The following is a 24,235-nucleotide window of genomic DNA, read 5'->3' on the forward strand; positions in this document are numbered from 1 at the left end:
TTCCCGTCTGACCGTTACATCGAAACCCAGTTCCCGTCTGGTAGTCAGTTCCCGTCTGAGTGTTACGTCAAAATCTAGTTCCCATCTCGTAGTCAGTTACCGCCTGACTGTTACACCAGCCCAGTTTCCAACCCTCATGTTGTGATAAATGTATTTTCTCCGACCCTTGAGTCGTGAGTTTCCAAACAAGTGAATCTTTTTCATACAGGCAAACAGTCTTCCATACAGGTAAATTTGTCCAAACCGGGGCAAGTGGATCCCATGGGTGCAGGTGAGCTTGCTAGAGCTATATCAAGTGATCCTTTTGGGGATTAATCAAAACTAAGATAGCAAGTAGGTATGGCTAACTGCGACGACTTACTAGAGCTGGTAAGTGGGCCACACCATCTGCGATAAACTTGCTGAAACTACGATAGTGAGTAGGTACGGTCAACCGCGACGACTTACTGAATAGTAAGTGGACCTTACCATCTACGATAAACTCGCTCCAACTACGATAGTAAGCAGGTATGGCTAACTGCGACGACTTACTAGAACTATAGTAAGTGGGTCATACCATCTACGATAAGCTTACTCAAACTACGATAGCAAGGAGGTATGGCTAACTGCGACGACTTACTAGAGCTATAGTAAGTGGGCCACACCATCTACGATAAACTTGCTGAAACTACGATAGTAAGCAGGTACGGCCGACCGCGACGACTTACTAGAACTATAGTAAGTGGGCCCTACCATCTACGATAAGCTTACTCCAACTACGATAGTAAGTAGGTGTGACTGACCGCGACGACTTACCAGAGCTATGGTAAGTGGGCCACACCATCTGCGACAGACTTACTCGAACTACGATAGGGAGTGGGTATACCAACCGCGACGACTTACTAGAACTATAGTAAGTGGGTTACCTACGAACTGCAAACCCTTCAGCATTACAACAAGTTAATTATCTTCTACATAGCATTCATCACGTTAGTCCCTTGGCAGTGATCTCCTTCAAATCATCTCGCTGATTAATATCACGTTAGTCCCCTGGCAGTGATATAAAGCTACGTCTCTTTGCAAATAGGGATTTATTTTCCCTGATCACAAGGTTTCTCAAACAGTTCTTCAATTGGGTTTATCACGTTAGTCCCTCGGCAGTGATCTTCTTCAATAACAAACAAGGTTCTATTTTTCTTTTCCAAAGTTACTAACTTCAACTAACATACTGACAATCATGCATCATTTAATTAACATACCTCATTCATACATAATGCATATACATACATTACTCTCATTTATTTTTGAGAAGCTTACTGCATCATACATTACATGCATCATAACATTGCATAAAATTCAGGTTGCCTTTTTAGGCTATGCTACAATCAAAGCATCTGGTTCCTTCCAGAAAGTATTTTCTTCATGTGCCGAAAAATGGTATTTACCTTGGGTGGCATCTTCAAGCCCATCTCCCACATAGCTTCTTCCCTACGCAAGCAAATTTCAGGGCATTTCAGTGTCCAATCATCTTCTACCTCTTCAGTTTTAAGAAGATTGAACAGGGGCAGATGTCATACCCCAAAATTTGCCCTCCTATAATCAATCAAAATGTTCCTCACTTCATTTCCAATAACTCAAGGCTCAAGGGTTCTTCTCAAGCAACAGTCTCCTAATCGAGGGTCTCAAGACTAGGGTTTTCATTTTATCAAAGATTGTGAATATTCGAGGTCTCAAATGGATCTCAAGGCCTCTCATAAGTCTCAAGGCATCTCCATGTCAAAAGTCAAGATTCCATTCCAAAGATTGCTCACTCAATGGTTCAGATGACCAACAATCGACTACGTTGACCTAAAAGTCAATTATAGTCAAAGTACAGTAAAAAATTCTCAATTTTGGGTCAACATAAAGTAAATAAGAGTATAACCATCATTTGATCAAAGATTGATCATGATCCCATTAATAGAAACTCAGAGATGAACAAATACACAAAGGTTCAAATTAGGGTTTCTTAGGAGAAAGTCAACCCAACTTTGACTAGGCATAACTCTCTCATACTTTATCAAAAATTTCTCAGTAAAAGCCTATTTTGAAGGAAATTTGATTCTCTACAACTTTGTCTCTCACAAGCCAAGGCTAGAAATGCTTCATTTGAGAGATATGGCCCAATACATTATAGGTCCTCCAGAAAGGTCAACAAAAACACCTTTTGGATCAAAGCTCATAACTTGAGCATGGAAGCTTCAATTGAGATGAGACCAAAAAGGTCATTTAGAGGGCTCTTTTAGCTTTCTAAAAAGTCTTAGAATGCATTCATATGATTAAAATTGACAGAGATACGCATAGTTGAAGTTGAGCAATTTCTAAGAGATGCATGAAACCCTAATTGATCAAAACTTGGTTTTTCAGCTAATGGGCCTTGAATTTTTGTTCCAAACACACTCATAGCATAAATGAGAACCTATAAACCCATTCATTTATTTTCGTAGATATTATTCATATTTATTTGGATTTTATGCAAATAAAAGCTAAATAAATTGGTTAAAATTAGAAAAATACTTGAATTAATTCTCATGACTCGGTTACTAATCCTATAAAGGCCCATATGACATCATAAAATAGGAAAATTCGTTTGCAAGGCCTAAGGAGAAAGATTAACCAAATTTAGGAAGGATTAATATGTTTTTTAGCAAAATTGCATTCTACAAAACCCTAGAGATCCAAGCCCACAAATGACCTACAATTACTCTCTCCTATATATACATGAGGGGCAGTCACGAAAAGGGGGTTGGCAGTCAAGGAAAACAAGGGTTTGCACAAGAGGAAAAAATCACTAGAGCTAGGGCACACGAAAATTCGTGGCTCCAACAAGTTTCCAGGCCAACAAGACGTCTCATTCAATCCCTGAGAGGATATAAGGTATTTCCAGGGAGTTTGCAAACGTGAATCATACATGGAATGCATATAGCATGATTAACAATTATCGTTCATTCTTTTAAATTTTGTATTTCATGTATTATCGAGTTTCAAAATAATTGAATGCCTCTAACGTGTTCCTGAGACTATTTAAGACAGGTTTGAACAGTTACTAAAGGGCTTGGACGTGAGCATCTCGAAACACCATTGTTGAGGTGCAAGCATGGAGGGGGTTCGGTTTGCATACTCCATGCCGTTTTAGATCGAATTATCAATACCATTAGACTCACCATGCTTTAATTAGAAGATCTGGGCGGTTTTTTTGTTATAATAACCGTATTTGTTTTAGTTTAATTATGTGTTCATGTTGTTGAAACATATTGAAACCATGACTTTGAGTTTGATTTTATACTTGATACAACGTTCTATTTGTTTTAAATTTATGATGGTTGTATTCGTGGCATTTAGCTCTACAATTTTGGTTTAAACTTTGTTGGATTTCATGGAGAATTGATGGAGTTATGGATGAGTGAAGATGGAGGGATGGAACTCGAGTTACAGCGCATGGGGTGGTTTTTTTTCACGATCCAATACTGCAGTCCCATGAGGAAGACGGACGGCTGTCGCTGCAGGATTGGCCAGTCAGAAAGCTGCTGGCCCCGCGTTGACTTTTCTGCCACCAACACTTTAATGCGCGCTTTCCTTTGTTGTTAATATTTGTCTTCATTGCAGTATCAGCGAATGATTGGTGGCAGAGGTGGAAACGGGTGCTGTTGGCAATTGAGACGTTCTGGGTTCGAACCCTATCGAGGACGTCCATTTTCTTGTAATATTTTGCGCATAGATTCGGTGCTTCCCATCAGCAATGGCGCACGGTAAGTCCTCGCCATCTGGCCGTCAGATGTACGCCCAGCAAGATCAACGTAGCAAAATTGGAAGGCACACCATGGGTACTCAAGGGGATGCCACACAAATTCACCACCCAGGTTCTTTACAGATTTTTTTTTATTTATTTGTTATTTCTTTAGTTATTTAGGTTAAATGTTTATTTGATTATACTTGATTTAATTAATTTAAGTTAATTATAAAAACCATAAAAACCCTATATAAACATATTAAGATATTAGGGTTTGCTCCATCCCATTTGTCCAAAGTATCGAAATATTAGGATTAAAATTATTATTCGTTTCGACTAAATTTATTGGTCGCGATGGTTAATAATCGAAATTTAATTAATCAAATCCTATAAATTAAAATACACATTATTTTGCTAAATGGTTTTAACCAAATCTATTGGTTACGATGATTAGCATTTTCCTTTTATCAAATTCGTTATTATTTTTAATCGAATCTATCGATTATGAGGAGTAACGATAATTAAAATACACACATTTGCTATTCGCGATAATCAATCTATCGATTATAGTGGTTAGCAATCCTCCCTTTAATCCGTTAGCCATGGTAATCAAACCTATTGATTATTGTAACTAATGGTAACAAATTAAAACCAGGGTTGTACGCCCAAACCTTAAAAAACACTAAACCATGACACTACAGATTTTCAACACTGCGATGTTCACAACTACGATAAGGTAATTCAAAATACCTTCGAACTTAGCATTTCAAAACAATTTCAAATACATTTATATTCAACTCTAAGGCGTACAACCCTGTGCCCGAACTACGTAGACTCTGATCCTCCATAAGGAGGTACGTAGGCACTTGGCAACAAGGCGAGTCCCCCTCTTCCAAACTCTAATCATGTTCAAATAATTAGCCTTTAACTCTTATTACTCTCTGTCACCTTTCTTTATAAGCCTTGCCATAAACCTTTATCTTTGAGATGTTAGCCTTTAGGAAAGGGTTGAGGGTGCCTAACACCTTCCCTCGACCTGAATATAGTATCTTACCCTGATCTCTTAACTGCGTAGGTTTCCTATTCGCCTTGGTAGAATAGGTGGCGACTCTAAATTTAATTTTTAGGGCAGGTTGCTACAGGAGGCCTCATTCAGCTTCTGGTAGAGGTATGCCAGAGTAGCTGCCCCCCAGTTCCACTGGTGAACGGTATCCAGGTCCATGAAGTATCGGAGGTAGGTCACGTCGACGTACCTTGCACTCTTGTCCACAAAGCATGCAGCGCCTACCACATGCATGTACCAACACTGGAGAGCGCAGCCGCGGTGATAGTGTGTGAATAGCTCGTCACCCGCCTCCTCAGCCTCGGCTGCCGCGTCCAGGTGGTGCTCAAAATAGCAGCTCAGTGTGGTGAACCGGACATGAGGCCCAGATGTCGTGACGCACTCAAAGTGAGCAACCTCGTGCTCCATGCCCAAATAGAGCGTCATCCACTCAATGGCCTCGACCCTCTGGATCCGGGAGTGGTGCAACATCGCCCCCCTAATCGGCAGGTGGAGAAGACACTGCACGTCATGCAAGGTGATCGTCATCTCCCCAACCGACAAGTGGAAAGAGGACGTCTCCTTGTGCCAGAGCTCCACAAATGCCCCCTGCATGCCGGTGCTGATGGTGGTGTACCCCGTCATGCAGAGCCCGCTAAGCCCTGAACCTCGCACATGGTCGTTAAACCGCTCTGCTGCTGGTTTAAATAGACTGAAAATCTTCCGGGCGTGGTTCACCATTTTCAACGGCTCTCTCTCCTGTTACAAAAAAAAAACAAATAAGCGACATATATTAAATAAGCGACAGATAAACGGTTAAATTATAAAAAATGGTGACAAATAAACGGTTAAATTATAAAAAATACCTCTCCCTCCCAGATACGTCGAGCGACGTGATCGTGGTAGTGAATCAGCACGGAAGTGTCAAAGGACCCTCCCGGATAGCTGTCCTCCTGCTCATCCTCCTCCTCGGCTGGAGGGTCAACATCCGGTACCCCCCTCCGGCTTGTGGTAGGGCACTGCCGCCACCTCCTCCTCATCCTCCTCCTCCTCCTCTCGCTGGCGGGAAGAAGATACCCGAGCCAGCCGACTCCTAGATCCTGAAGCAGATGTACCCTCTCCCTCGCCCACGGGAACTCGCACACGTCGTCCCCGGCCCTGCCCCCGTCCCTGTGTCGGCGCAAGCTGCGTCGCCGCCCGCTCGCGTCTAGCCGACGCAGTCTGGGTCTCCCTACCCGTCTGATGCGTGCTGGTTGGTTGCCTGACATGTTCCTGTAAACAATTGAAATCGATTAATATGCGAGACAAAAGAAAAAAACTAAAAAAATTGAACTTCTGATACAATTCGGAAGTTCATTTCCGAAACTGGGATGGAGGTGTTTTCGGAAATGAACTTCCGAAACACCCCTGCGAGGAAGTTTTTTGCAACTTCCATGGCAGACCCCTAAACCAAACATCAAACCTATGTCTACACATTCTAAACATCCTAAATATCAGTATAAACCTAACCTAATACATATTTTGCTATTTGTAAACACCCTAATATACATTTTAATCATAGATCTTAAAATCAAAATGCTTACCGATTGAATAGATTGGAGGACTTTTGAATGTAATAGAGCAAGTAGATGGAGCCTTTGAGGTAGCTTGGAACTGGTTCGCACAAAAATCTCTTGGGGTTGAGTTTGGAAGAAGATTAGGGTAAATGATTAGGGGGAGGGGGCTGTTTTGCTTAATCTGCAAAACGCGCAGTATTTCGGAAATGAACTTCCGAAACCCCTAACTTCGGAAATGAACTTCCGAAATAAGACAATTTTTTCAAAAAAAAGGCGCTTTCGGAGATGCATCTCCGAAAACACCTTTTTCTTGCATTTCGGAAATGCATTTCCGAAGTTACGGGTAGTTTGGGTTTTTCACCAGAGGTGACCAAGAAGACATGGGGGTTGATAAAGAAATTTTCTTGCATTTTTGATGTTGAAACTGCAGATGCAATGAACATAACAAGAATGTAACTAATAGACGATTTCTTACGAGTAAGTTCATTGCAAACTGTTGAATTTTTAATTATAATTATTATTCAAGCTGTTTATTAGTGTATTAGTTTATAGCTTAAGCTGATAGTTTAAGTTGTTACTTGTTAGTTTAATATAACAAGAAAGTAGAATTGTAAAATTGGATTAGCGAGAAACACTTTATTTGTTAATTAAGTTTTTTTTAACCACCTTTGGTACTCTTATTTTATGCATAGGTATTCACATGTAATTTTAAATTTCATTGGCTTCTTATCCAAAAACATCATTAGTATGCTTTAAGATTTTCAAAGTAAAATAATATTGGATATGCATCATTTGGAGGGAAATTCCAATCAAATTTCTTCAATACGATCCATAATTGTTTTAAAATATTATCAACACGAAATCTTCAACAACAACAAACTCAAAAAAACAAATTAGATAAAAACAAGATATACACATTTTAAACTTGTATTATGTACTCAATACTAACATTTCTCCTCTCCAAAACCAAGCATGAAATGAACTTTGTTAAGTTTTCCTCTATACACCCTTTGAGATGACTTCATAAATTCATGCATTGGTGCTCATTCTGATAGGAACACATATCCAAAAATCCTGCTCTTACTCTTGGTGTGCTCATAGACCTTACTTTTGCTTTGCTAGATTCAGTCACAGACATGTATTTAGGAAAAACAGGAGAATTTGGCATGGAACTCTCATCACCAATTGTACTTCGTTTTACATGAGAAAATGATTTTCTTTGGACTGACATTTTTGAACTCAATTCTTTTTGCACTTCATTTTTTACTGTAATATTTGAAAGATGAGATGGTTTTGTTGGAAATTATAAAATAATAATTTCCATAGTGTGTTCTAATGTGACAAAAAAATGGGAATAGATTTTTGGTTGTTGCATAAATTTGTTTTTTGAATTCAAATTTACAACATTTCATGAAGGGGTGCCTTGTGTCATTATAGATGAACCATTGCAATATATGGTGAAAAGGTGTTGTTTCATCAAGAGTTGCAAACTTATGAAACAACACATGCATGGCCTATAAATACACATTTATGAATCCAAAATGAAATACACAAAAACATTATCCTCTAATATATTTTCCAGACAGCTTCCTTGCATTCGAGTTTCTTCACCGGTCTTGTGCAGACTCGAGTAAGGCTGAATTATCCTGGGTATTCAGGCCGTTCCTACTCTAAGACAATCGAGAGTGTGCTTGAAATACTTTTAAGGAAAGTGATTCCGTTCACGATTTAGCCTCGATCCATTCGATTGAAATTGATTTTTTCGAACAATCTTAAAAGTATTTTGCATAATGGCAATCGAGGCTTCCATTTCAAGGATCAAATGAGGAATTGTTATGCCATGGATATATTCTAAATACAAGAATAATCGTTATTTACGATCCGGGTACGTTTTATTCTTTCTCCGAAAAATTCATAGAATTGTGAAAAATTATAATATCAAGATATTATGAAATTTTATTAACAACCGATACAGAACCTTAAATTATCGAGATTATGATTTTTCGATAATGATTAAGATATATAATGTACATAAAATAGTTAATTTTTAAAATTGTTGTAATAGTGATTGCAATATATGTTATATTTCTTGTGTTGATATAAAATATGGCGTAATGGACGTAAAGATGACATGTATACTTAATTATGTGGATTTCGTACTGTGCATTTTGAACTTTTGATTTCGTATAAATGTTGTAAGAAACGAAACACCGCATGCATAATTTTTTGTAGCTTTGATATAATCATCAGACACATATTTGATTTTCAATCATACGACATACAAGGTAGATAAATGAAATGGATTTAAATCCTATATAATAATTTGCGGTGTTATACGGTAATACGAAAGTTTGAAAATATATATGAATTCGGAACGGAGCACTGTATATATTGTTTATAGAAACATTACTCCAATATATGTGTCGTTTGGTGGTGTGGCTTGGCAATACTATAATAATATATAATTCATAGAAAGTTGTGTCAATATACCCGTGGTTTGGCCTTCAAACAAAGCACATCATCAATGTATATAGCAGGTATATACATAATACACCTATTGCATTAGTGCATGATAATGGTTTATGAAAACCATCTAAAATAAATTCATATTGGGATTATTTTAATATCTTTTGCAAAAGGTTTCTCTATCATTACAGAATATATTTTAACCTTTGTTTCCATATTGATATATTTCAACTTTTACAATTATAATTGGTGAGTGAACTAGCCGTGAACAAGTTCTGGTCAAATATTTGTGAAAATAATCGTCTATTGGCATATCTATGATAAAAGCTAAATTGAAATAGAAAATTTGAAATTTTAGAGTATGGATTCGTTGATTGCTAAGGTAGTCAAATTTATTTTAAATTGTGCAAATTGAATTTTGATTTGGATTTCATGTGAATTATTTGTGTTTGATGAAATTTATTATTATAAGGCATATAAAGATCATATAGAGATGATTGTTGCTTACCTATGAATTTGGATTCTAATGTAACTATTGAATGCCAAGATTTGAAATTTTGAGATGTTGAATGTTGAGAATCTTATCGCGGAGGATAAGGAATTTCTGATTCACACAAATAAGGAACCTTGTGAGGAGGCTTCTCCAAGGGTTGTTGAAAATAAAAATCGAAAGTTCGTCAATGATTGTTGAAAAATAACTTGAACTTAGAATAAACAGAAAGTTTGAAAGGCTGAGGAATTATGATCGAACAAAATCGATTGTTGACATATTTCTTTTATTTAGTAAAATAAAATTGTGAGAATTATGTTCGTAATATTCCTATTATTCTTCAAGTGGAAGATGATCCTAAAAATTACAACTTCAAGGGACTTCTCTTGGAATGATGTTATTATCCAAGATGAAATGGATTCAACAATGTCAAACCATACTAGGTTGGAAACAAGTGAGTGTTTAGAAGGAAGTATCATAAAGATGGTATACTAAACACCTACAAGTCTAGATTAATAGCCAAGTGTTTATACAAGGAATGTGTTAATTATTTAAACGTATATGCACTAGTAGCAAAGACGGCAACAATTAGAGTATTGTTTGCATTAGTTTTTGCATGAACTTATAGTTCATCAAAAGGATGTCAAATTGACATTCCTAAAATGGAAATCTCAATAAGGAGATTTACATGGAGAAATCATAAGGTTATATGCTTTCTGGTAATGAACAAAAGATTAAAAAATAAAAGAGGAGACACACAACTTAGGGGGAGACGTTTAAATCTTATCAAAACAAGAATTCAAAGAGTATGTCATCATCAAAAAGGGGGAGATTGTGAAGAATACATCTTATATTTAGTTTTGATGAAGACAAAGGTTATCAAATAAGAAAAGGATCAAAAGTGTCATGCACATCAATGATGTGGTTGATCAAGAAGGTTGAACATAGAAGTTCAAGAGAAGATTTGAGAGAAGTGAACATAACTAAGGTACTCATTGCAATTCATACTATTTATTTTAAATTGCTCATAATTTAATCTCTCACTTCATCTAAAAAATCTTCTTGCATCATCATGCATGATTATCTAAAAATATTTTTTCATCTAATTCTTGTGACAAGTGTACACAAAGTTGTGTGAGAACATTGTGATTTTCTTGTCTCCATTATATACGAGATGAATGGAACTTTAGAAACAAAGAGGTTTCTAGATTCGACATTCAAGATGAAAAGATCTTGAAATGATAGACACTATTTTCGATCAAAGTAAAGCGAAATAGTGGGGGTCATAAACTTAGTCAAAGACACTTTGAGAAAGTTCTTGATAAGTTCAAACTATCACGTTTCAAGAAAGTGAATATTCAATTTGATCTTAGTGTCAAAATGATGATGGAAGAAATGTGGCTATATTAGAATACGCAAGTGAAATTGGTTTTCTAATGTAATGTACTAGACCTGACATAGAATTTGCAGTTAGTAAATGAGTAGATTTACTAGAAGTACAAATGGTGAGCATTAGGAGGCTATCACAAGGATTTTGATTATCTTTTAAAAATCAAAATCTTGACCTCCATTATGGTAGGTTTCCTGCCATATTAAAAGGATATACCAATATGAGTTGGATATCGAGTGTTGGAGATCATATATTTACAACTAAGTGGATATTTACACTAGTTGAAGGTGAGATTTCTTGGAAGAGCAAGAAACAAACATGCATCACTCTTTTGACCATGGAGCCATAGTGTGTGGATCTCGCTTCCACTGGTCAAAGAAGTTAAATGGTTAAGGGACCTTTTGTCAAAAGTTCCATTAGTTAAACACAGTGTTTCAAAGGTGTTAACACAATGTGTTAGTCAAGCCAATTTAGCAAAAGAATTCAGATAAGTGTAAAATGGAAGTCTGGGCACTGAGGCCTTAGACATTCGTGAGAAAATTGATTAAAGATGTAATCATTTACTCGCATATATACGATCGATCTATAATTTGGGAAATTCATTTACTAAGCCATTGGCCAGAGACTTAGTAAAAACAACCTCAAGAGGTATGAGGTTGAAACTCCTTGAGTAAGAGTTCCGACAGCGGCGGCAACCCAATCTTACGTTAACAGAACATTAACCTCAAGATTTTCAATGGGTAACAACAAGTCGTTGATTTGGATAATTGTCGAACATTTCGTGATAATGTTGACCTTAAAACGAGGGTTGAGTTTTATTTTAAAACTCTTAATGAAGTTCAATACCAAGGGTACGTGTCTCGTGGAAAAGGACACAATATGAACTTCACCTATGTGAATTTCGAGATGGTGCCGTCTCAAAGTGAGAGTTGGAGTTTCTCTCATGAAAAATTCATGAAACAGGATAGCACATGGCCATAAATAAGTGCTAAGCGAGTTATGCAGAGGAAGAACCTTTAAAGAGTGTGTGTAAGGTAACACCGGTCTAATCATATGGATTCATGGTTTAAAAGCATTGCTACCTAATATTCCGATTAAACTTTGTGTTGTCCTCACTAAGGTTAAGTTTTAAATCGAAAGATACCTAACTGTATTAACACTTTTTATATCTCATTTCTGGAATTATTGATTTTGTCATTATTAGAACAAGTGGGGGATTGTTGGAAATTATAAAATAATAATTTCCATAGTGTGTTCTAATGTGACAAAAAAATGGGAATAGATTTTTGGTTGTTGCATAAATTTGTTTTTTGAATTCAAATTTACAACATTTCATGAAGGGGTGCCTTGTGTCATTATAGATGAACCATTGCAATATATGGTGAAAAGGTGTTGTTTCATCAAGAGTTGCAAACTTATGAAACAACACATGCATGGCCTATAAATACACATTTATGAATCCAAAATGAAATACACAAAAACATTATCCTCTAATATATTTTCCAGACAGCTTCCTTGCATTCGAGTTTCTTCACCGGTCTTGTGCAGACTCGAGTAAGGCTGAATTATCCTGGGTATTCAGGCCGTTCCTACTCTAAGACAATCGAGAGTGTGCTTGAAATACTTTTAAGGAAAGTGATTCCGTTCACGATTTAGCCTCGATCCATTCGATTGAAATTGATTTTTTCGAACAGGTTTATAAAGAACATCCCAATCAGTTATTTCTTTATGTAACCATTCTCCTAAAGTACGACAGCTATCTCCTCCGATTTCTTCCACCCTTTGAGAAAATGTTCTCTCCTGAAAAATATAAATCACATTGTTATTACTTCTAGTGCATGCCATGAAAAAAAAGGAAGGTTCAAGATTAGATTACCTTTTGTGAAGATGAGTATTGTCTCATGCGGTCTCTTTTGACAATAGCCTCTTGCTTTCTTAACCATATAGCTTCAATGTCTTCTCTTGAGTGTGAGCTACAATTCCATGTTCTTTGACTATAGCATTCAGCCTGCGAAAATTCTCGAGTGGATTAGACACGATGGTAGCTCATATTCAGTGCACACTAGCCCTTTTCAGATAAACAATTTACCTTAAGGTCATTCTCTTCTAACTTTTTCTTTTCCTTTGGAAACTGTTTTATCTGACCATTTTTGCAGTTTTCTTCTTCAGTATGGCTGTTTCTGCCCTGATTTTCCTTCTGAATTTTCGCATTTGAGGGAACATTCATCAAAGATCGGGACACTTGACGCCTAACAGCTTCACCGCGAATTATGGCCTGTAGTCTTATAACTCCCTTCAACGCTCTTAACGCTTTCCTAGCCTGTTTCATTACCAAGTTATAATTCAAGTAAATCTACAAGTACTTGATAATTGATAGTACAAAAGAAGAACCGGATCAAGGAAACTCACGAGATGTGCACGATAAACGCTTTGAATCTTGATGGCAGCCAAACTTCTGTTTCCGTTCGAGAGATATGCATACGAACGAGAGGCACCGCTTGTGAGCTTGACAACCTCAGCAGCAGCATGTGCAGCAGCGATTGCAGCCTCTGCAGCAGATGCTGTTGCAATAGCCACTGCTAAAGCATGCTTTCTTTGTTCTGCATTTGCTTCAATCAATGTCCTTTTCGAAGCTGTTATTGTAGGGTACTGCTTCTGTTTAATCCTTCCTAATCTCCATCCCCATTTCTTCTGGTTCTGGATATCACACAAGAATTATTTAGCAAAATAAGTTTTGTAGTACTAATTGTAAGATGATCACAATGATGTATATGAATTTCTTACTTTGTCCTTTGACTCAGAAAGGAATAGGCTTTTCACCCATCCAAACAAGCTCTTCCTCTTTGCCATTAAGATTTACCACATCACTCAAACTGAATTTGTATGCATCAAAAGAAGATGATGATCACCCTTGTTGATGATTTCAAAGTCTAAACTTTGTTGATGATTTTAGGAATGAGATTGATTGCTCTTTGTGCGTGTTATTAAAATTTATAGGCTTTAATAAATGTGATTAGCATTGAGTAGCTAGCATGTATGTGTAAAGGGAAGCAATAATATAAGTACATTGGGAAAGCCATAAGGATGAATGATTCTTGTAATGATGTGGTCAATGGATTTAGGAGACTCATCATGGTTGCTTAGAACATAAAACTACAATGGGGTCCCTTCCCTCTTATAAACTTATATGTTTGATTTGTCACACTAACTAAAATAACCTTTTCTTTTCCCTCCGGAAGGCTGCACTTAACTCTTATTGTAACTGAAAAAATATGCATTATAATACATGTCCAAATTGAAACTAGCTATCATATGATGAATAGATTCTATTATGTAAAAAAAAAAAGAAAAAAAAAGAGTATAATTAATAAGTTAGTCCATAGTAGATAAATTTGTAGCTAATAACCGAAAAATTAACTCATAACTAAAAGAGGATAAATTAGTAGATTGAATTTATATTTTATTCCGTACTGATGTTAGGAATAGACAAAAGGTTGAAGATAACCAGAGTGACAAAGGCTTCTGATACGTTGGTTATGGTTTTTTAAGGAACAAAGAGAGTATCGTTAAAACGTTAGCACTTTAACGCTCAAATCAGTGTTTGTATGAGGTGAAACTTTGCAAGTGTGTGTAATAGAATATTTGAGTATGACTCAGAGTTATGCTTATAAAAAGGTAACGATTATAACCATTCCCAATTTGTGTGACATGGAGTGGGGGCAGCAATTGGATGCAATTGATGATTAAGATGGAGGAGGAGCTTGCGCTCCTATACAGTGTTAATAAATGAACCATTTGTGCGTCAATAAATGGATCGCTCTTCGCTGGATTGGACTTATGAGTTGGGCCGATCTCAAGAGATCTTTAGAAATCCCAAAGTCCTATGAAGCGCCGACACGCCATTCAAAAGGCGTGTCGCCGCGTCGGACACGGATACTCGTACGACACGCGTACGATACGTATCTGACACGTTTTTGCATTGTCCAACAAAAAAATAATTTAATTGTAGCGGACACGGATACGACACCTTGTTTCAAATAAAGGACACACCCAACTAAAAAAAATAGATTTCTTTTATAAAAAAAAGTCCAACTCAATAATTATCAAATTTTTATTTATAAAAATAATAGGGTTTTTTTTTTCTCTCATATTTCACTTCTCTGCTATAAAAATAACACAATTAAGATTCCTTATTTTTTTCTCTTATTCCACAGTTTAAATGTTGATTTTATCAATATGGAGTGACTATGATATGATTTGTATTATTTTGTTTTGGTGGATTTATGTTTTTTTATTGAAAGTACTAATTTTAAATATATATACATAAATTTATGTTTCTTGTTTTAAACTCTTTATAAATTGAGCTCATACATTGCATTATTATATTAATATATTAATATATATAGCCGTGTCTGTGTCCTATGTTTTTTATATTAGCGGGGTCCTCGTGTCTGTGTCTGTGTCGTGTCCTGTGTCCGTGTCTGAGTCGATGCTTCATAGTCCCTAACAATTGCCCCTAAGTCTTTGCTATGAGCTTTGAAGCGAAGAGTGTTGAAGTAGAAGTCAATGAAACCGATCTGAAAATATGTGTCGTCGAGGTAGCTTGTTTGTTGAGATGATGTCTTAAGAAGAGATCTCAATTGTGGCATTGAGTAGGGGTAGTTGGAATTGGGACATGCACATTAAATACTCTCGTGAAGACGTAACGTTGTTACGGAGGAAATCTCCAAGTAAAGCCACACACGTAGGGTAGGGAAGCGACACACATATGTGTACTTGAATGCACTCAAGTGAAGTTATGGATTCAAGATTTCATTTGCATTGTTGGATATGATCTTCGATCTTGTATCAAATAATGCCCGTTGAAGTTGGAGCTCTTCGTGCCGCTAAAAGGGAAATTTGAGTTTCATTTCCATTTTTTGGCTTTTTCATCTCTTGTGTATCAATCAGAGAGAGTTTTCACGTGACTCGCGTAATTGCTGCAGCTATTTCTGGGTTGTGGATCATCCTGTTAGAGTTTCTATTGCATTCTTTACTTGAGTTCTTAGTCACCTGCATTACTTGAGTTCTCTTCTAATTCTAAATAGAATTCAATTTGAATCATAATCTTCGTAATCAGGTCACCATATGGTAATCACACATTTACCTTCCTTCGTCATTCAATCATATGGTATATTACCTCCACTATCCGTATTGGTTTTGACTTTGTTGGCTAGTAGCCAAGTCATTTCCACATCACTTTTGATATTTTCACAAGATTGGTTTTCCTTGGGATGAGAATGTAGGTCTCCATATAATGGATGAGACGAATACATGGAGTCACATATCCCACAGTGAAGGGAAATCTACGACTCAAGTTGGATCGATCAAAAAAGATATAGAAATATAAAGATAATCAAAATCATCAAATGATAATGTAAATTCAGCTGAGTAGATAATGCCATAACATGGTAGATCACATGCAACATTAAAACCCCCTCCCCACACACACAAAGAGAGATATTTCGTGTTTATATACCGATATCTTGATAACCTGTTCTTCATAGTTGAGGTTAACCTAAAACATCCTCACCAACTTTAGGAACATATCTTCTTGTTTGTGAGAGATGTGAATCTTTAAATCAGCTTGAACAAAGGCATTGAAAAAGCCTTACATCTCTCTGAATCGTTTGACACGAGAAACAAGACTTATATTTTATTTCCTCCTTAGCGAGGCTCCTTCCAAAAAATCATTACTAAAAATCACTTCCAAAGAATTCTTAGAACAATAAGCCATCTTTATTTGAGAATCCATTGGTTATATGTGTAACACGCGTATAATTTTAATATTAATTTAATTGGATTATTGAATTAATAATTAGAATTATTGGGGATTTTGTGAAAATAATGGTTTATGGCATTTGGGCCATATGAGTAATTAGTAAAAGAGGGAGGGTAATTTTATAATCCTTTTTACTAAATTATTATATTATTTTCATAAACATTTGGAACCGGGAAGGAAGAAAGAACGTGAAAGAACGAAGGCTGAGAACACGAGGAACTGAAGGAGATCTGTAGAGGGAGAGACCAAAGATCAAATTCTTATCTGAGGTAAGGGGGGACTCTCCGTTTAATCTCTATTATCGTGTTATGAGTAGTAATGTGGATTAGGAATATTATTTGGTTGATTGATTCCAAATTCTGAGACATTCATCTGTGTTCATTATTTGGGTTTGAACTGTAATCCCTAATAACTGATAGATTAGGATATGATGAATAGAATTGGTTAGAGAATCATATGCTATTGTTTGTAGATGTATTCGTACACTGTTAGATGCATTTTTCTGGTTTTTGGACTCGAATTCGTGGACTGGTATGAGTAGAAACGAATGGGTTTTGGTCTGATACGAATTCTGCAGGTTACTGGGCATTTCTGGTGTTTCGCGTATGAAACAGTGCCATACGCGTATGGAATGAGGCTGATACGCGTATGGGGGACACTCCCAAGGGGCTATACGCGTATGATACGCAGTTGCCCTGTCCCAAGAGCCATGTACTGGTGTTTTGCGTATGAGAGCGTATGGGGATGCTCATACGCGTATGGAATTTTGGAAGGAGGAAAATGATTCTGGTGATACGCGTATGGCGAGGCTGATACGCGTATGAGTTGGTTCTAGGCCATTTTGAATTCGGGTGAAACGCGTATGATACGCGTATGAGGCAAGGTGATACGCGTATGGACGCGTATGGATCATATGATACGCGTATGGCGTGCTGTGTGTGAAATTTCTGTTTTGTGTTTTTTTTGGAAAGTTCGATGATGTGTAACTTTCGGTTGGTATGCCTGTTTGTGTACTGTGTGGTACTGTGTAAGCCTTGTGATATGATTCTGTGGTTTACTGATGATTGATTATGTTGAATGATGTGATGTATATATGAACATGCTTATTATTGATGATGATGATGATGAAATGAGTATAGATGATGCTACTCATAGATTGGTAATGCTGGAAGTATGTTATATATATGTTGCATGCATTCATGAACATGAGCTGAATCCTATATGATGAGAGGATTCAGCGAGGGGCAGAATTCCCATTGTGTGGAATTTGTGCTGGCAGGGCCGTTTCTGAATTGATGATAGATCGGTCGGTGGATGATTCCACTGGTGATGATTGGTACCACATGCATAGTGTCAGTTTCATACATGTGCATGATTTGTTATAGCATGATTATATATGTTGTGTGTTGATTACCTGTTTATCTGTGGATATATGAATGGTGATTGTCTGAATATGAAACGATTGGGTGAATGATATAACTATGATATGTTATTATTTATGATGTGATAACATTGGTTAACTGTGATGAGACTCACCCTTACTTGTTGTTATTTTCAGATTGAGGATAGCGGCGCGACTTGGTGAGGATTAGCTCATAAGTCGGTTTTTAGTTATAGTGTCGGTGTCATGCTCTGGTAGATGTAACACTGGGAACACGTTTGTCTTTGAGTTGGTTATAACTCTAATTGGTTGTTGATTGAGTCAGATACATTATGAGGAATGTTGACTCTGTGTGTTTCAAATTCCGCTGTGTAAAACATGATTTATTTAATGAGTTATAAATTCAGTTGTTTTCAGTGGATGCATGACTATACTGACGTGGTGTTTTTATTATTTTACGAATTGTGATACCCTTTGCATGCCTACTCTGATTTATTAATTGTTTAATTGCCGCGGGTTATTAGAGGGGTGTTACAATTAGTGGTATCAGAGCATAGTCGGTCGTTGTGACCAGAGTCTTAGTGTCAGTCCTTTTGTGTATGCGACTAATACGAGCTATTTGTCGATACTTTGTTCTGATTAGGTTGTTTGTGTTAAGCAGAACAATGGCTGGAAGAGGAGGAAGAAACGACGATGCACTCGCTGAGGCTCTGGGCATGATTGCTGGTGTGCTTGGAGGAGGGACTGTAGGAGCAGGGATCGGTGCTGATAGGCAACTGGGGAATTTTCAGAGAAACAATCCTCCAATGTTCAAAGGCACGCATGATCCAGAGGGTGCTCAGAAATGGCTCAAGGAGGTCGAGAGGATTTTCCGAGTCATTGACTGCACTGAGAACCTCAAGGTGAGGTTTGGCACTCACATGTTATCTGAGGAAGCTGATGACTGGTGGTTGTCAACTAAAGCCGAGCTGGATGCTGGTAATACAGCAATTACCTGGGCTGTATTCAGGAGGGAATTTCTGAGGAGGTATTTTCCTGAGGATGTCAGGGGAAGAAAGGAAGTGGAATTTCTGGCACTGGTTCAAGGCAATATGTCAGTACCGGAATATGCTGCCAAGTTTGTGGAACTGGCAAGGTATTATGTGCACTACAATGATGACGAAGCCAGTGAGTTCTCGAAATGTGTCAAATTTGAGAATGGTCTTCGTGATGAGATCAAGCAGGGTATCAGATACCAGAGGATCCGGAGGTTTGTTGACCTGGTGGATTGTAGCAGGATTTTTGAGGAAGATAGCGTCAAGCTGAAGTCATCTCACTCTCGCGAGTTAGTTGACAGAAAGGGTAAGAAGCCTATGGATAGAGGTAAGCCATATGGTAGAGGTAAACCTGTTGATTGGAAGAAACCCAGTGGGGGAGATTCCAGTGCTCGTATCAGGTGTTACAATTGTGGTGAGATGGGACATCGTAGGAATGAATGCAAGGTTGATCAGAGGAAGTGTTACAAGTGTGACCAAGTGGGTCATATTGCTGCTGACTGCAAGAAAAGGATTGTGACTTGTTTCAACTGTGGAGAAGAAGGTCACATCAGTCCTAATTGTCCTAAGCCAAAGAAGAACCAGTCAGGAGGAAAGGTTTTTGCTTTGACCGGGTCAGAGACTACTCCAGAGGACAGGTTGATTAAAGGTACGTGTTTCATTCATGGCACACCTTTAGTTGCAATTATTGATACTGGAGCAACTCATTCTTTTATTTCTTTGGATTGTGCTATGAGGTTGAATCTAGAGATATCTGATATAAATGGAAGTATGGTTATTGACACTCCTGCGTCGGGTTCAGTAACTACTTCGTCCGCATGCCTGAATTGTCTGGTTGACATTTTTGGTAGAGAATTCGGGATGGACTTAGTTTGCCTTCCGTTGAAAGAACTTGATGTAATCCTGGGAATGAACTGGTTGGAATTCAACCGTGTTCATATCAATTGTTTTACAAAGACAGTAATCTTTCCTGAAGAGGTTAGTAATGATAATCTGGAGATGACAGCTAGACAAGTGAATGAGGCTATCTGTGATGGTGCAACTGTGTTTATGTTGTTTGCATTGATGAATGTGAAAGAGAAAGTGGCGAGAGGCGAATTGCCTGTGGTGTGTGAGTTTCCAGAAGTCTTCCCAGAAGATGTGAATGAATTACCACCGGAAAGAGAAGTGGAGTTTTCTATTGAATTGGTTCCGGGAACTAGTCCAGTGTCGATGGCACCGTACCGTATGTCACCGTCTGAATTGGCTGAACTAAAGAAGCAGTTAGAGGAATTGCTTGAGAAGAAATTTATTCGTCCTAGTGTTTCGCCGTGGGGTGCGCCTGTGTTACTGGTGAAGAAGAAAGAGGGTTCAATGAGGTTGTGTGTAGATTACAGACAATTGAACAAGGTTACTATCAAGAATCGGTATCCATTACCGAGGATCGATGATTTGATGGATCAACTGGTTGGAGCACGTGTATTTAGTAAGATTGATCTGAGGTCTGGGTATCATCAGATACGTGTGAAAGATGACGATATTCAGAAGACTGCTTTTAGAACGAGGTATGGGCATTATGAGTATTCTGTAATGCCGTTTGGGGTTACTAATGCACCTGGTGTTTTTATGGAATATATGAACAGGATTTTTCATCCGTATCTCGATAAGTTCGTGGTGGTATTTATAGATGACATTCTGATATATTCTAAGAATGAGGAAGAACACGCAGAGCATCTCAGAACTGTGTTAGAATTGTTGAAAGAGAAGCAACTTTTTGCCAAACTGTCGAAGTGTGAATTTTGGTTAGAGAAAGTTAGTTTTCTTGGACATGTGATTTCTAAACATGGTATTGCTGTGGATCCTACAAAGATAGAAGCTGTATCTCAGTGGGAAGCTCCGAAGTCAGTATCAGAGATTCGTAGTTTTCTTGGTCTTGCAGGTTATTACAGAAAGTTCATTGAGGGATTTTCAAAGTTAGCATTGTCGTTAACTAAACTGACCAGGAAGGGACAAGTCTTTATTTGGGATGCAAAGTGTGAAGAAGGATTCCAAGAACTTAAGAGGAGATTGACTAGTGCTCCTATTTTGATTTTGCCAAATCCGACAGAATCATTTGTTGTTTATTGCGACGCATCACTGATGGGTCTAGGTGGTGTATTGATGCAGAATCAACAAGTGGTCGCTTACGCGTCGAGACAACTCAAAGTGCATGAAAGGAATTATCCGACTCATGATTTGGAGTTGGCAGCCGTGGTCTTTGTTTTGAAGTTGTGGCGACACTATTTGTATGGTTCGAGATTTGAGGTGTTCAGTGATCATAAGAGCTTGAAGTATCTCTTTGATCAGAAAGAGCTGAATATGAGACAGAGAAGGTGGTTAGAATTTCTGAAGGATTACGATTTTGGTTTGAATTACCATCCGGGTAAGGCAAACGTCGTGGCTGATGCATTGAGTAGAAAGACCTTGCATATGTCTATGTTAATGATGAAGGAATTGGATTTGATTGAACAATTCAGAGACTTGAGTTTAGTGTGCGAAGGTACTCATACTAGTGTTAAATTGGGTATGCTGAAGCTGACTAGTGGTATTCTTGAAGAAATCAGAGAAGGTCAGAAGGCTGATGTTGGATTGATTGATAAGTTGACTTTGGTTAATCAAGGCAAGACTGGTGAATTCAGAGTCGACGAGAATGGTATACTAAGGTTTGGTGACAGAGTTTGTGTTCCTGATGTTGATGAACTCCGAAGGCGTATTTTGGAAGAAGGACACCGTAGTGGGTTGAGTATTCATCCTGGTGCTACTAAGATGTATCATGATTTGAAAAAGTTGTTTTGGTGGCCTGGAATGAAGAAGGAGATTGCTGAATTTGTGTATTCTTGTTTGACTTGCCAGAAGTCAAAGATTGAGCATCAGAAACCATCTGGGTTTATGCAACCGATGTTTATTCCGGAGTGGAAATGGGATAGCATATCAATGGATTTTGTTTCGGGTTTGCCGAGAACTATCAGAAATTGTGAAGCTATCTGGGTTGTGGTAGACAGGTTGACGAAGTCTGCACATTTTATACCGGTGAGAATGGATTATCCGATGGAGAAGCTAGCTCAGTTGTATATTGAGAAGATAGTTAGTCTTCATGGTATTCCTTCGAGTATTGTGTCGGACAGAGATCCGAGGTTTACATCTAAATTCTGGGAAGGTTTGCAGAAAGCTTTGGGTACTAAGCTGAGATTGAGTTCTGCTTATCATCCGCAGACTGATGGACAGACTGAGAGGACGATTCAGTCGTTAGAGGATTTGTTACGTGCTTGTGTGTTGGAAAAAGGAGGTACTTGGGATAGTTATCTGCCTTTGATTGAGTTCACCTACAACAACAGTTATCATTCGAGTATCGGAATGGCTCCGTTTGAGGCTTTGTATGGTAGGAGATGTAGGACGCCGTTGTGTTGGTACGAATCTGGTGACAGTGCTGTGATTGGTCCTGAAATTGTACAACAGACTACAGAGAAGATTAAGATGATTCAGGAGAAAATGAAGGCTTCTCAGAGTCGACAGAAGAGTTATCATGACAAGAGGAGGAAAACACTTGAGTTTCAAGAGGGAGATCATGTGTTTATGAGAGTTACTCCTATGACAGGGATTGGTCGGGTATTGAAGTCGAAGAAGTTGACTCCGTGTTTTATTGGACCATTCCAAATTTCTGAAAGAGTGGGAGAAGTGGCTTATCGTATCGCTTTACCGCCGATGCTTGCGAATTTGCATGATGTGTTTCATGTATCTCAGTTGAGGAAATATGTTTCAGATCCGTCCCATGTGATCCAAGTAGATGATGTACAGGTGAAAGATAACTTGACGGTTGAGACCTTACCTGTGAGGATTGAGGATCGAAGGCTGAAGCAATTGCGTGGCAAGGAAATAGCCTTGGTCAGAGTGGCTTGGGGAGGACCAGCTGAAGGCAATGTTACCTGGGAGCTTGAGAGTCAGATGAAGGACTCTTATCCAGAACTTTTTCCTGAGGTATGTTTTCGAGGACGAAAACTCTTTTAGTGGGGGAGAGTTGTAACACCCGTATAATTTTAATATTAATTTAATTGGATTATTGAATTAATAATTAGAATTATTGGGGATTTTGTGAAAATAATGGTTTATGGCATTTGGGCCATATGAGTAATTAGTAAAAGAGGGAGGGTAATTTTATAATCCTTTTTACTAAATTATTATATTATTTTCATAAACATTTGGAACCGGGAAGGAAGAAAGAACGTGAAAGAACGAAGGCTGAGAACACGAGGAACTGAAGGAGATCTGTAGAGGGAGAGACCAAAGATCAAATTCTTATCTGAGGTAAGGGGGGACTCTCCGTTTAATCTCTATTATCGTGTTATGAGTAGTAATGTGGATTAGGAATATTATTTGGTTGATTGATTCCAAATTCTGAGACATTCATCTGTGTTCATTATTTGGGTTTGAACTGTAATCCCTAATAACTGATAGATTAGGATATGATGAATAGAATTGGTTAGAGAATCATATGCTATTGTTTGTAGATGTATTCGTACACTGTTAGATGCATTTTTCTGGTTTTTGGACTCGAATTCGTGGACTGGTATGAGTAGAAACGAATGGGTTTTGGTCTGATACGAATTCTGCAGGTTACTGGGCATTTCTGGTGTTTTCGCGTATGAAACAGTGCCATACGCGTATGGAATGAGGCTGATACGCGTATGGGGGGACACTCCCAAGGGGGCTATACGCGTATGATACGCAGTTGCCCTGTCCCAAGAGCCATGTACTGGTGTTTTGCGTATGAGAGCGTATGGGGATGCTCATACGCGTATGGAATTTTGGAAGGAGGAAAATGATTCTGGTGATACGCGTATGGCGAGGGCTGATACGCGTATGAGTTGGTTCTAGGCCATTTTGAATTCGGGTGAAACGCGTATGATACGCGTATGAGGCAAGGTGATACGCGTATGGGACGCGTATGGATCATATGATACGCGTATGGCGTGCTGTGTGTGAAATTTCTGTTTTGTGTTTTTTTTGGAAAGTTCGATGATGTGTAACTTTCGGTTGGTATGCCTGTTTGTGTACTGTGTGGTACTGTGTAAGCCCTTGTGATATGATTCTGTGGTTTACTGATGATTGATTATGTTGAATGATGTGATGTATATATGAACATGCTTATTATTGATGATGATGATGATGATGAAATGAGTATAGATGATGCTACTCATAGATTGGTAATGCTGGAAGTATGTTATATATATGTTGCATGCATTCATGAACATGAGCTGAATCCTATATGATGAGAGGATTCAGCGAGGGGCA

General features: G+C 38.0%; 2 protein-coding genes across 2 annotated transcripts in view; both read right to left on the minus strand.

Annotated features, from left to right (window-relative positions):
* LOC131598134 (formin-like protein 14) overlaps positions 1–7,577 on the minus strand; it is a 30,562-nt gene extending 22,985 nt beyond the window's left edge. Inside the window, exon 1 of the mRNA XM_058870764.1 lies at positions 7,450–7,577. Coding sequence (XP_058726747.1) covers positions 7,450–7,577 — 128 coding nt within the window. The remainder of the gene's footprint in view (positions 1–7,449) is intronic.
* A 4,416-nt stretch (positions 7,578–11,993) lies between these two features.
* On the minus strand, positions 11,994–13,705 carry LOC131600024 (protein IQ-DOMAIN 12-like). The gene is made up of 5 exons (XM_058872254.1): positions 13,477–13,705; positions 13,102–13,389; positions 12,782–13,012; positions 12,569–12,700; positions 11,994–12,492 (listed from the first exon to the last, which is right to left on the minus strand). Exons 1-5 carry the CDS (start codon positions 13,540–13,542, stop codon positions 12,319–12,321), a joined length of 891 nt encoding a protein of 296 aa, XP_058728237.1. The 5' UTR covers positions 13,543–13,705; the 3' UTR covers positions 11,994–12,318.
* Positions 13,706–24,235: the final 10,530 nt, after the last annotated feature.

This window comes from Vicia villosa, linkage group LG4 (genome assembly GCF_029867415.1).
Source record: "Vicia villosa cultivar HV-30 ecotype Madison, WI linkage group LG4, Vvil1.0, whole genome shotgun sequence".
Classification (NCBI taxonomy): Eukaryota; Viridiplantae; Streptophyta; class Magnoliopsida; order Fabales; family Fabaceae; genus Vicia; species Vicia villosa.

Bases quoted from the DNA above. Each gene is read 5' to 3' on its own strand.
- LOC131600024 (XM_058872254.1), bottom strand. From the start codon at position 13,542: ATGGCAAAGAGGAAGAGCTTGTTTGGATGGGTGAAAAGCCTATTCCTT. The intron at 13,390-13,476 runs GTAAGAAATTCA...TGTGATATCCAG, and splicing joins TTTCTGAGTCAAAGGACAAA to AACCAGAAGAAATGGGGATG. The intron at 12,493-12,568 runs GTAATCTAATCT...TATATTTTTCAG, and splicing joins AATACTCATCTTCACAAAAG to GAGAGAACATTTTCTCAAAG.